We start from the raw sequence: 12,552 nt of genomic DNA on the forward strand, positions 1-12,552 counted from the left end.
AGGGGAAAGCGATAAGGGTGTTAAAGGATTCTGTATGCATCTTGTTTTGAAGTTCAGTAGTATTTATGACTTCCTGACTTCAATTTTCCTGTCCAGAGACTACACCATGGTCTTTTATCTATTTTGGGTATTTAGATTGACCCTTGAAATCATTTCAGAGCTGCTCAGTAGAGGGGTTCATAGATTGTTACATGTATCTTAATTGCCCACAAGCTTTATCCAGTACATGTCAGTAAGAAAACTATTTGGATACAGAAGAAAAAAACCTGATCCAATACCTAAAGCAGAACTTACTGCCTCCATTTAAAGTTGCGATTCTGAGGAATCTTGCTTACTTGCCACAGACCAGTAATGACATCAAAGTATAATAAGCAACAGAGCTTGTGATCCTTGAACCCACAGCCATTGCGTAAGTGTATGGGAACACCTCTACCTTGATATGGTGTCACAGATCAGTGCCTCATTTTAACTGAGTTATAAACTGAGCGTTCCTCTTCCTAAAGCTTCTGAAAGGCTCGATTAATGGGATTTCTCTAGGCAAGAGTAATATACTGGTGTTCAAGATCTCCAGAATGTGGCTGGCAAAGAGACTCCCTTGATTTTATTTTATTTTTTAAAGTGCTAGGTGATTTAAAGCAGTTTCTACCATTGTGGGAAGGCTGGGTTCAGTCCTTTGTATCCATCGGATCCCTTTTTACCATCTCACATACTGCTCAGGGGATACAATGACCACCAGGATAGGGCCTACAACAATCATCTAGTCCATCGGCCAGACCACATCGGGAAGAGCTTATAAAGGATCTTTGCCAGACATTAGTACTGTCACTTTTGCTGAAGCTTGCCAATGTGCAGAGAAGAGCTGAAGAGCTATGGGCTCAGGACAGATGTGATTCCTCGGTCTAGTGGCTGGCACAGTGTATGGATAGACAGTGTGATAGGCTTCTGTGTGTCACTGGGCTTTTCTTATGTAAAGACAGTACTTCCTTAGTTTAAGGAAAGGATAAGATCATTTTTGAACTGACATTGAAGTATTTTTCAACATACAAAAGGAAACTGAAAGGCAAAGATTATTTGGGGTGTTCTTGTTTTGTCGTTGATACTGGTTCAGGCCACGTCGGGGGGCGGGGGGGAAAGTCTGGACTGTATTTAAAAAACAGAAAAAGAAAACCAACAACCCCCCAAGCCCTGAAAAACCCAACATCAACAACAAAACCACCAAAACAGATCTAAGTATTAAAAATTATAGCTTTTATCGTTTGTGCATTTGTATACTTATAGTTGTGTGGATTTTATCTGTTTTTTCTTAGGGAGACAACAATCTCTTGAAACAACAGCTTAAAGATATTCAGAATCAGCTAAACCATGTGGTTGGTAACTTAATTCATCCTGAAGAAGTCTTAGCTCGTATAAATGAGCTCAAGCAAAAGCTTCAGACAGGAGTTGGAGAGATTACGTGAGTAAAATAGAATAGTGTTAGATTTGTTCATGTGAAATGGTAGTGATCGTGCCCTGGTACTCAGCATGGGTGAGGCCGGACCTCAAATACCGTGTTCAGTTTTGGACCCCTCACTACAAGACAGGCACTGAGGTGCTGGAGCATGTCCAGAGAAGGGCAACAAAACTGATGAGGGGTCTGGAGTGCAAGTCTGATGAGAAGCAGCTGAGGGAACAGGGGTTGTTTAGCCTGGAGAAAAGGAGGCTGACCACCTTGCTCTCTACAGGTACCTGAAAGGATGTTGTGGCGAAGTGGGTGTTGGTCTTTTCCAAGTAACAAGCAATAAGACAGGAGGAAATGGCCTCAAGTTGCTTAGGGGGGAGGTTTAGATTGGGTATTAGGAACAATTCCTTCACCGAAAAGGTTGTCAAGCATTGGAACGGGCTGCCTAGGGAAGTGGTGGAGTCGCCAGCCCTGGACGTATTTAAAAGTTGCATAGACATGGTGCTTTGGGACATGGTTTAGTGGTGGACTTGGCAGTGCTGTGTTAACGGTTACGTCGGGTCTTTTCAAACCTGAATGATTCAACGAGAGCAACAAGGTATGTATGCCACATCCTACTGCGTGCAACTTGGAGCAGTTCAGCCATGAACTTCAGCACCCTGTGGTTTTTAAGAGAATGTCACCTGAACTCAGTAATTATATTACCGAGGGAAATGCACAGGCCTCTTGGGTTTCACTGCAAGGAACAGGGAAAACATCTTTCCCCTCTTTGGGGGAAGTTGAGCCAGGATGGAGGTCTGTCTGTGCAGTGTAACATGTTTAGTGCTGCACACCTGAATTAATTTACTTTGGATGTCTTGAACTTTTACTATTGTATTAGGCTTCATTATTTCACTCTCTGGTATCACAATTTAAAATTGCTGTTTTCTGTCTTGGAACCTGGATTGTTTCTCTTTCAGATGTCAGAATTCAGCTGATGTTTTAGGGAAAAGCCTTGTAAATCTGCAGAAAGAATTTAATGACATCCTTGCTGATGCTCAGAGGGAAAAAGAGAAAGCATGGGCTAGACAGAGACAATTCCAGGAAGAAATGGTATCCCAGCAGGAAAAACTGGAAGAGATACAGGAGAAATATAGACAGGCACGTATCAAAACAACAAAACCAAGAGTAAGACTTTCACCTTGGTCTAAAAATTGTAACTTGCAGCTGAAGGATCAAGTTTCACTACAGATGTAGCTTTGCTACCCTCCCATCTTGCAGAGGAGTGTAATTTTACTGAAGATAGACTAACACATTTGCTTGTTAGAAATAAATTTGACAACTTGCATCAGAGGAGGATGCAACACGTTACTTGTGATTAGAAAGAATACTAAACTAGATTCGTGTTGTGCACAAATGTATGTCATGTAGTAGTTTTCATGATAAAGAAACTGTATAACCAGGCAGAAGCTTCTGAAGAGGGAAAACAAATAAATGACCACTTCATGCTGTGTATACTGTAAAATTCTTGTTAAAGTAGTGAAATATATCAGCTATTCTTGCTTGCTTTTGTGTTATCGCAGCCTTTGTAGGCTTAAAGGCTTTTTTTAAGACAGAAAAACTTAAAACACTCTCTTGTACTTAAGATTGTTTAAAATTTGGTATCTGACAGGACATACGCTCCTTTTGTTGGCTTTTGTTATATAAAGTTTGCAAAAATGTTCCTTGGAGAAGGGTTTAATGTGGACATTTTAATGCACAAGCAGTTTTTTAGCTGTGTAATAACAAGGAGAGACCCACTTTTTGGTGTTCATGTAACTGGAATCTGATTTTATTTTTTTATTAATAGTATTTATGATTTTTGCGTGATTATTTGGTGAATTAGACATTAGACTCAGTAAATCTCAGACAACAAAGAGTTCAATTATAGGTAGAAAAATACAGCCATCAATATTCTTAATAGATCACTATACATACCACTGCCAAAATAACTTGAGCACTTCTAAAATGTAAATGGTTACAGTGGCAAAACAGGTTTTTTCCTTTTTTTTTTGGTACAAAGTATGCTGGTAACTGCATTTCCTGAAAATTTGTTTCTTTAAATAACTAAAATAGCATGGCTTTTTATTGGGGAAAAAAAAATATCTGGCTACTCATTCTGTCTTACTTCACTTGTAGGTTAAAGTTGCAAACGGGCAGAATAAGAACAAGGTCCATCAGTTAAAGAATGAAACTCAACAATTACGTGAAAAAATAAAGAGCATGGAAGAAATTCAGGGCCTTGCTTATCAACAGCTCCAAAAGGAAGATGAAGAGAAAAAGACAATGCTTGCTCAACTGGAAGAGTTAGAAAAAATGGTAGGAATGGCTAAGGACAAGTTCATGCACTGTGTTTGATTGCTCAGGAAAACAAGATTCAGTAACTTAGGAATTATTTTGCTTTCTAGGATAGATCAAATACAGGAAGGAACACAAAGGTTAAATAATGTGGGGGTTTTTTTCCCTTGGATTTTATTGGTTGTCCTTGCTTTAGGGTTTTTTTTCCTGCTTTGCTTCTGTGCATATAATACAAATTGGCGGAGGGCAGGGGGGGAAGTCGTACCAAGAGAAAGCCTTTTTTCCATGCTGCTTTTTACTTAAAACATATAAAACCTGTTGTTTTTCTGGTTTCAGAAAAAAATAGAAGATGCCAGGGCACAAATGCAATTTGTCAGTCTGCATAAAGAATTGAAGGAATTAAAGAGAGCAGTCAGCACTTCAGATAAACTGGCAGCCACAGAGCTCTCTGTTGCTAAAAATCAGCTAAAGGCTCTTCATGGGACTGTTCTCAAAATTAATCAGGAGCGAGCTGAGGTAAATCAACATTGATAATTAATTGCTTGTATACAAGTAGTGCTTTCTAATGCTATCAGAATGGTAGCAGTCCTAGTGTTGTGTTTTAAATTCAGCTTCAGAGCTTTATTTTGAGTTGTCTTGCTGCACAGGAGCTCTTGCTTCAGGTGGAGTCTCATCTTGAAATACAGTAGATGATTGCTTGCATAAATTTGGGTGTGGACAGGTGTTCTTGCTGTATGTTAGAAGATGAGGGAGAGGCAAGTTTAATCTCCTATTAACTGAAAGTCAAACAACATGAATACATAATGTAAGACAGAAAAGTAAAAGAAAGGATGATGGAAGTTTGTGCTTAAACTTCAAGTTTTAAAACTGGGAACCATTTTTGGCTACATACTAACATCTCTGTAGACATACTATAAAGTTAAAGGAGAAACATGATTTTACATCACCGATTTCTGGAATTCTAGAAAAGACAGGTTGTGATACTTCTTATCAGTCAGCTTTTCAGAAAGCTGCATGAGACAGCTGCAAGCTTGTGGAGTGCATTGCAAACTGAAGCTCAAACTAAAATTTCAATTTTAGGAGATTGAGGAAACCAAAGAATTCTGTGCTGAGGCAGCTCGTGCAGCTCAAGATCTTGCCAGAGCAGAAGCAGAAATAGAATTGTTACAACATCTCCTCAAAGAAAATGAAGAACAAGTAGGTTGGAGTGATGTTTGCTCTATATTATGAGTAGGATAAAATAGATATATTCAGTGAGTTTCTGAAAATGCCGTATTTAGAGGTGCCTGCCCTGCCCTTCCTCAAGATTTCCTGTCAGTGTTCTTCCCTTCCCTGATGTCTGCCAAAGAACAGAATTAAAATCTGACTGGAGTAGCAGACTTTTAAGGAAAACTATCACATGTTCACTTGAATGCCTTTACATGGCTATGTCTGTAAACCTCAGTCATAGGAGGGGATGGGAAGAACAATTTTGTTGCATCAAAGTGGTACATGCATTTTGCTGAATGAGTATTTTTGTAGGGGTGGATGGGAAAGTTTTAAGTAAGTTTTAGCGCAGTGTAATTTAAATTGAATTTGCTTTGATTTAAACTATATATTTTAAATATCTTCAGCGTGAAATGGAGAAAGCTGGTGAGGAGACTGTCGTATCAGGCACTCAGAAGTTTGAAACTCATAAATTAAATGAAGCTATGGAGCAACAAAAGGCAGAAATTGACCGTTTAAGACGGTTGTTGGATAATACCAGGACAGGTAATCTCTTCTCTCCAGTTCTTGCAGATAAGCACAGATGCAGAAGACTTCACTTTCCTCTCGGTATTTCTTGCTGTTTGATCTGAGAAGCTGTTCAGAGCTCTGCAAGTTTATTCTAGGAGAATAAACTGCTCAGAATACCTTCCTGTACAGTTCTACACAGCATACATTCTGTCTTTCAATCACTGTGCTTCAGTGGCTTCTCTGTATCTATGTGTATTAAGCAAACAACAAGACACAGTGCAGTTACGTGAAGCGTATGAGTCTTTGCTTTTTGAAATACGAAGAAGGGAGGCTATGGATAGTTAAGACCAGCCAGTGGCACTAGCATGTCTAGGTTTCTGGCTTTGCCAGTTGACATGGCACATGATCTTTGGAAATTTAATTAAGTTTTTCATCAGTTTGAAAATCAGAGTGGCAGTGTGTTATTTTTCATTAGTTTGTATTAACAAGACATTTTACAACTATTTAGAAAACTGTAATTGTGCTGTGCATTCTGTTTCTACTGCTCTGGAACATTGTCAGAGTTCTCCATGTAAGGTGGTGTGGTTTAACCAGAGAAAAGAGCATCGGTTACCTGTATGTGAACTTTTGTTTCTACAGTCCTAAAGTGACAAACTTGCAAGGGCCAGTGTATATCTACATCACTATATAGTAACGTTTAGTTTGTTTCCCCGGCAATTAATTTTTTTTAATATTGTTTCAGCTTAACAGGATAACAATGAGGGAAAAGCTGAATGCAGCATTTATGACTTAATTATTTGCCTTATAAGCATGTAAAACTATGATTAATTTACAGGTAGCAAAGATGAAATTGACAACTTACAAGATGAAATTGCAGCGCTCAAAAATGTGCTTTCATACCAGAATGATTATATCACAAGTATAGCAGATCCATTGAAAAGAAGGGGATACTGGTATTACATGCCATCCTCACAGGTCAGAAATAAAAGTTCTATTATATGGAAAGCAATTTGATATGGGAAAGTCCATTATAAACATGCTAGGTCTGGGAGAAGCTTAAGAAAAAAATACTAGCTGGCATGTAAGAGAAATACGGAAACCACACATATGCAAACGTTCCCTGATAAAGTCTGTTACTGTGTAATAATAGGAATCTAGTGCATGCAAAATTTGGAGACAGTTATTCACAGTGTAGTACTGTAAATTCATTTGCGTAAAAGTTAAAAGGGGTTGTCGCAGGCAAACATTTCTTGCAAAACAGCATTTGTCTGAATTTAAGATAAATATTGGTAAAATATATTTAGTGCTCACCTTTTGAAGCAGCATCATGCTTGGAAGTGAGAGAAAGCAGAGTATGTATAGCCCGTTCTTGGGGGGGGGGGGGGGGGGGGGAATCAGTGCTTTAGAATGTCTACAACAGATAATTATTTTACATGATTTTTTTATTTTTAGATCAACATATATGGATTTTTTTTCTTTAGGCTTCAACTCCAGCTTCCGGCAGCACAAAAGATTCTGGAGTTTGTTTACGATGTTCTGGCCCATTCATACTCAGAGGAGGGGGTGGTCAGGACAGGCAGTGCAGGAAGGAAGACTTGCCCGATCAAGGAGGATGTTGGGTTTACTCACCAGTCAGAAAGAGGTTGCACAAAAGAAATTCTGGTAAAGGTAGGTCATTCTCGTGGTCTCAGAATGTTTAGGAGCATACTGAAGGTGGGCTTGCTTAAGAGTTCATAGTGATTTTTTTTTTTTATGTGCATGAGTGAATTATAAATGTTTATTACTGTTGAACTCGTTATCCAGTTTAAGCAGCATTTATTAGGTTTTTGTACATCACATAGGATTCGAAATGTGCCTTTGAAGAATGTCTTTTAATGAAAAAGTGATTTTAAAATATATTTATTGGTTTTTTTTAAGATAGGAGGGCAAAAGAAGATGGTGAAGGAAATGAAGAAACTCATGATCACAAAGACCCTCCCTTTGTACCACCACCTGGTACAGTTATTTACACAGTCCTTCCAGATGGTGCTCCTGTACCTCAGGGAACTGTGGTTTATGGGCCTCCTCCTGCAGGTGGAGATTCAGTTGCTCCTGGATCTGTTATCTATGGCCCACCTCCTGTGGGAGCCCAAGTTGTTTATGGCCCTCTTCCTCCAAACTTCACTGTCCCACTCATTCCTGTTGGAGTGCTTCACTGCAATGTGCCTGAACATCATGATTTGGTAAGATACAGAGCTGTAAGCTGCAGGGTTAACCATAGGCAATTGACTTAAGAATGGATTGGGAGCATGTTAATGTATGCTTTGCCCCCCAAAAAAAGGGGGGCCAGGGGGTGGCAAAAAAGCAAAACCTCATTTTCACAGATTAAGTCAGGTTTTTAGGAAAAAAAAAAGTCCCTGCTAGGAAGGTTCTGGATCTGAGCAAGCTTGGTGATAAGAATGCTCTACCTTCAATGCTAATAGTTTGATGTTTGCTATCAGTACCTGCTCATTTGTTTCAGGAGAAGTGAAATAGAAAATAGGTCTTGATTTTTATTCTTTGTGTGTGTGTTTAGTTGGGTTTGTATTTCTTGTATGTAGGAGAGTGAAGTCTTGAAGCTAGAAGACACTGTGTATTACTTAAAGTCTCAGCAATACAAAGATAGATGGTCAGAGGCAGCTGAGCATAAATGCAAAAAAGTGGAAAAATTGCAACGAAACATTGAAGAACTTCTGCTTGAGAGAGAGGAGTTGGAACATGAAGTAGCAGAGCAACAGCAAGCAGCTCAAAAACAGAACAAATGCAAGTAAGGACCTTGCACTAGAATGCATTTAAAGTGAGCATATGGAAATGCCTAACATTTTTTTTTCTAATAAAAGTCAGTTTTGACAGTTGATGTAAATGGACTAGAACTTCAAGAGGCTCTGGGCCTCTGGCATTTTGTATTTTAATTCCATGTCTTCCTTCCTGACCTTTTAGGGACGTTATTGAAGGGTATAGTGACAACATTATTGCAGAATTTCAACTAGAAAAGTCTCTTAAACATCATGAAGATATTGCAGGCGAAATTGAATGTATAGAGAAGACTCTTCTGAAACGACGAGCAGAGCTCAGAGAGGCAGATAGGCTACTTTCAGAAGCTGAAGTGGAACTTGAGAGCATGCGGGGGAAAGTAAGTAAAACCCTAACTCTTAAGCACAGAAAGAATTTGTCTTTTGCATTAAGGTTGTTTTAAGCAAAGGATTTTTGTTTAAATGCTTTTTCGCTTGGATAATCTGAAGCCTCTCAGAATGTTTCTATATGAAAATAAGTTGTGGGATAACTTGTGCTGAAAGAAAATGTTTCAGTCCTTGCCAAAGAGAAGCAAGATTTTCCACTGTGGACAAGAGAGGAGAAAAGGTTCTGCTTCATGGTATAGAGAGGGAGAAAGCTCAAATGGAATATTCCAGCAAGAAGGAGGTTATCTGTAGATGGCAAACCTACAAGTTATGGATGTGGGAAGTATAAGATGGGAATGTATTGTCTTAATAATCTTTAATTTTTGCTCTAGACTAAAGATGCTGTTCAGAAGTACAATTATGCCCAAAAGAGTCTGTCCCGTACTGAAACTAAAGCAAAGGAGCTAGAGCGAAGGGCTCAGAAAATGGCCCTTAAACTTGCGAGAGCAGATCAGCAATTAAGGTACGCTGTTCTTGTGAGTTTGTATGAAATGGGGAGAGGAGAACAAGATGCTTTCAAATACAAAGATAGTGCTTTTGGAGAGGGAGAGCTGTTAAAATGTTAATATGAAAAGGCATAAATGCTTCTTCAGGTTGTTACAGGCAGATAAAAGGAATTTAGAACAGCGTAAGAGGGAACAAGAAGGTATGTTGAAGGAAATGGACCAAATGGTGGCGGCAAGAGACTCTGAGTTCCAGTCATTAAACCAGGAGATAGAAGTGCTAACTGAAAGGTGAAGTATTTTTAATTTACCATAAGCTATATTAGACAAAATAAAGATGTCCTCATCCAATAAGTTACTTCCTACGGTGTTCTTGTTTCTTCTGAGTTGTGTTTTATCTTCACTGTCAGTCTTCAGAAGCTTCAAGGAGATATTCAAGTTGCAGAAGGTAATGAAGAACATCACCTCCAAATCCTTGGAGAAATAGAAAGCCTTTTTCAGGGCAAGAAAACTGAACTTGAAAGATTGAGAAACCAGGTAAGGCTTATCTTACTAACTCTGGACTACTCATTTTGTTGGGTTTGATGTAACTGAAAGCTGAGAAATCTTTGATTCTGAATTGCCTTGTCTGACTGAAGAACTTAATTTTTAAGTCTGTTTTAATGTTGGTAATTGTAAGTGTCCTTGTTATGTCTTGTAATTTATAAGTATGATACCAATCTCTGGCATTCCTGCATAATGTTACTCCAGAGTTCTCTATGACAATCTTTACTAAATTTCAGAGTAAAAAACTTAATTTTCTGAGGTACAGGACTGCACTGCCCAGATCAGAACTTAGTGTTTAGTATTGGCTTTATTATACAGGTTGAGCAAATAAAACTTAATTGCTTTGATGGGATCCTTACACATTATGCAGTTCAAATAAATCTCTTGACAGGGAACAGTGTACTGCACTTGTGCATGTGTGTAGCTACAAAAGTAAAAGCCTTCAGATGCTTCTTCTGTTAAATTTCTACATTGTAGATTACTACTCACCAACAAGAGTTCTTGTTTCTGGAGCAACAGTTAAATCAAGGAAGAGAAGAGCTCCATGTCCTTGAAAACTGTATTTCTCAGAAGAGAGGTGACCTCAGAGGAGCAATTCAAGATGAAGAGACTGAAGCAAATGAAAAACTACGCCAAATAAGAGTAACTTTTCCAAATGAGTTTTCAATTTGTTCTATCTCTGGAGAACAGGAAAAGAACAGAAGTATCAAAAACATCCCATAAAGTTCCCACAGAATCAGTTTTGCTTTCTATGACCTTCCAAAACCCACTGAAAAATAGAACAAGCAAATTTACAGTTTTGGATGACTAAGCGTTTGGTCCAGATACACAAATAAGAAGTAGAACTCACCAGTTACAGTAATACTTACAGAATTGGTCCCTTGAGAACAAAATTACATTAAATAAAAGTCTCTGAATGACTTACTGTTGCTGAGACAAGCTGCTGAAGCAAATCAGTCTGATCAGTGTGCAGGAAACACAACAAAGCTGGCATAAGTCAGCTCTCTGTCTCCATCCACATTTACTTAAAAAGGATCCTGTGCTTGCTTTCTGAAATAAAGACAAAGTATCGAGGTTAATTATATTTTGTGGGTTTCTTACTGGGGCTTCTTGTCTGACTTTCTGTTTTAAGGCCTACCTGTTAATTCACTTGAATGATGGCGTTACAGTCAGACTTGTAGATCAAAGTTTTTACAAGATTACTACTAATTGTCAGCAAGCAAGACTTTAACCTAAATATTTGGTATTTTTTGTTTTACACCATTAATTGTAACTATAAACTCTGGGATTAAATTTACCAGAACATCGGTGGCAGACTTCATAAATTTCATAAATAATTACAACTTCTATTTAAAGGAAAACTTCCTTTAAAATGGCAAATAATTAACACTGATACATTTCCACAGGAAATAAAACTACTTCTGGAAGAACTTAATAATGAGAGGAAAGAACTGCACGTCCAGATCAATGAGAAAAGAACACAGCTTTCCTTCATAAAGAAGGATATTGGAAAAGAGGAAGAAAATCTTCAAGGAATACTTGGGCAAATTACCAAGCATAAGATAGGTATGTCCCTGGTTTTACTAGGTAGCATTTTGTGCAGATTGGAAAGAAATACAGTCAGAGCTCTTAGCTGTACATTGCTGCAGTCTTGTGTTCCTCAGTCCTTTTAAAATATTGTGAACAACTGCAGAGAGAGTTCCCTGTAATTCTTGTAGCTTATATAGAGCTGACAGATACCCTTTGCTTAATTTGAGGCAGTGCTCTGTGCTGCTTTGTATTTGGGGTGGGGGTTTTTCATGCCGGAGAGAAATGTGAATGAATCCATTGCCCGGACTGATCTGTTAAGCTCACACTTGAGCACTGTGTGGTTAGGAGACATTAGCTAATTGTGCTGCATTCACAGCAGAATTAAACATCAGGGTGTGTGGGGAAATGGAGGAACCTCCTTTGAGACAGTTAACATCCTGTCAGACTGTGGGAAGTATAAGCAGTGGCAGTTTGCAACTTCTGTACTTTATCTGAAATGCCTTATTTCACTGTTTATCAGTCAGATATTCTGTCCCAGACTAACTCTCCAGGGAGCCGGAAGAGCAGGATACCTAGGGACCTGCAAAACTTGCTGGTAGAACAGGACGTAATACGTGGTGTGTCTGACACAGCGGTTGAAAACGTGAAGAGTTTTTACAAGGGTGATATCAGTATAGTGTCTTTTAATTTTCCTTGGTGACTTTTTTTTGCAGACAGAATATATTTGAGGTGCTTGTAGTAATGTTTTGTTTATTTCACCTTATTAGAACTGAAACATGTTCTGGAAACGCTGGAGCTTGAAAATAATGAACTTAAAGGTTTGAAACTACAACATGACCAAAAGGTCAATGAGCTAGAAAAGATTCAGGCTGCAGTTCTAGAAGTAAGTATTCCTTCTGTAGCTAATACAGTAACTGGAAAAATAGATCTGCATGTTCTGTGGTTCTGTTCAGATCTGGGTAGCAGAGTCTCTACACTTTCAAATCAGTTTCTATTCTGATTTCAGCTTATCCAGCAAAGTCTTAAGTCTGCTTAGGCCTTTTAAAATAATGGGACTTTTTTGGTGCCTGTAAGGGAGAGAGGGCAAAAAGACAGAAGGCTCTTCTGTGGCTGTAGAACCATGAATACTGTTTTCTTAGCATTAGCTTCCAGAGTCTTTTTTTTTTTTTTAATCTGGATTCTGTGTCCTTCCTTGCAAACAGTAAGTATGGAAGACAGTCTTCTAACTCAGCTGGATGATCTTCTCTACCATGAAAAAGCTATGTCAGCTACTCTCTTTTTGATGAATACAGACAGACATTCGGCTTTGCTGCCAGAGGGCAGAGGGATCAGCAGCATCCCTTTGGCAGTCTCGAGGTAGCTACAG

The 12,552-nt window shown here is 38.6% G+C and overlaps 1 protein-coding gene across 8 annotated transcripts in view; it reads left to right on the forward strand.

The window, feature by feature from the left end:
- The window catches only part of CNTRL (centriolin), a 36,898-nt gene that overhangs the window by 16,117 nt on the left and 8,229 nt on the right, over nt 1-12,552 (forward strand). For all 8 annotated transcript variants that reach the window (XM_040606188.1, XM_040606181.1, XM_040606184.1 and 5 more), the window contains 17 exons: nt 1,308-1,453; nt 2,398-2,578; nt 3,596-3,775; nt 4,091-4,270; nt 4,835-4,951; nt 5,368-5,506; nt 6,306-6,445; nt 6,952-7,138; nt 7,388-7,692; nt 8,050-8,255; nt 8,429-8,621; nt 9,000-9,130; nt 9,261-9,401; nt 9,521-9,647; nt 10,134-10,298; nt 11,063-11,222; nt 11,954-12,069. In XM_040606188.1, coding sequence (XP_040462122.1) covers nt 1,308-1,453; nt 2,398-2,578; nt 3,596-3,775; nt 4,091-4,270; nt 4,835-4,951; nt 5,368-5,506; nt 6,306-6,445; nt 6,952-7,138; nt 7,388-7,692; nt 8,050-8,255; nt 8,429-8,621; nt 9,000-9,130; nt 9,261-9,401; nt 9,521-9,647; nt 10,134-10,298; nt 11,063-11,222; nt 11,954-12,069 — 2,814 coding nt within the window. The remainder of the gene's footprint in view (nt 1-1,307; nt 1,454-2,397; nt 2,579-3,595; nt 3,776-4,090; nt 4,271-4,834; nt 4,952-5,367; nt 5,507-6,305; nt 6,446-6,951; nt 7,139-7,387; nt 7,693-8,049; nt 8,256-8,428; nt 8,622-8,999; nt 9,131-9,260; nt 9,402-9,520; nt 9,648-10,133; nt 10,299-11,062; nt 11,223-11,953; nt 12,070-12,552) is intronic.

This window comes from Falco naumanni, chromosome 9 (genome assembly GCF_017639655.2).
Source record: "Falco naumanni isolate bFalNau1 chromosome 9, bFalNau1.pat, whole genome shotgun sequence".
NCBI lineage: Eukaryota > Metazoa > Chordata > Aves > Falconiformes > Falconidae > Falco > Falco naumanni.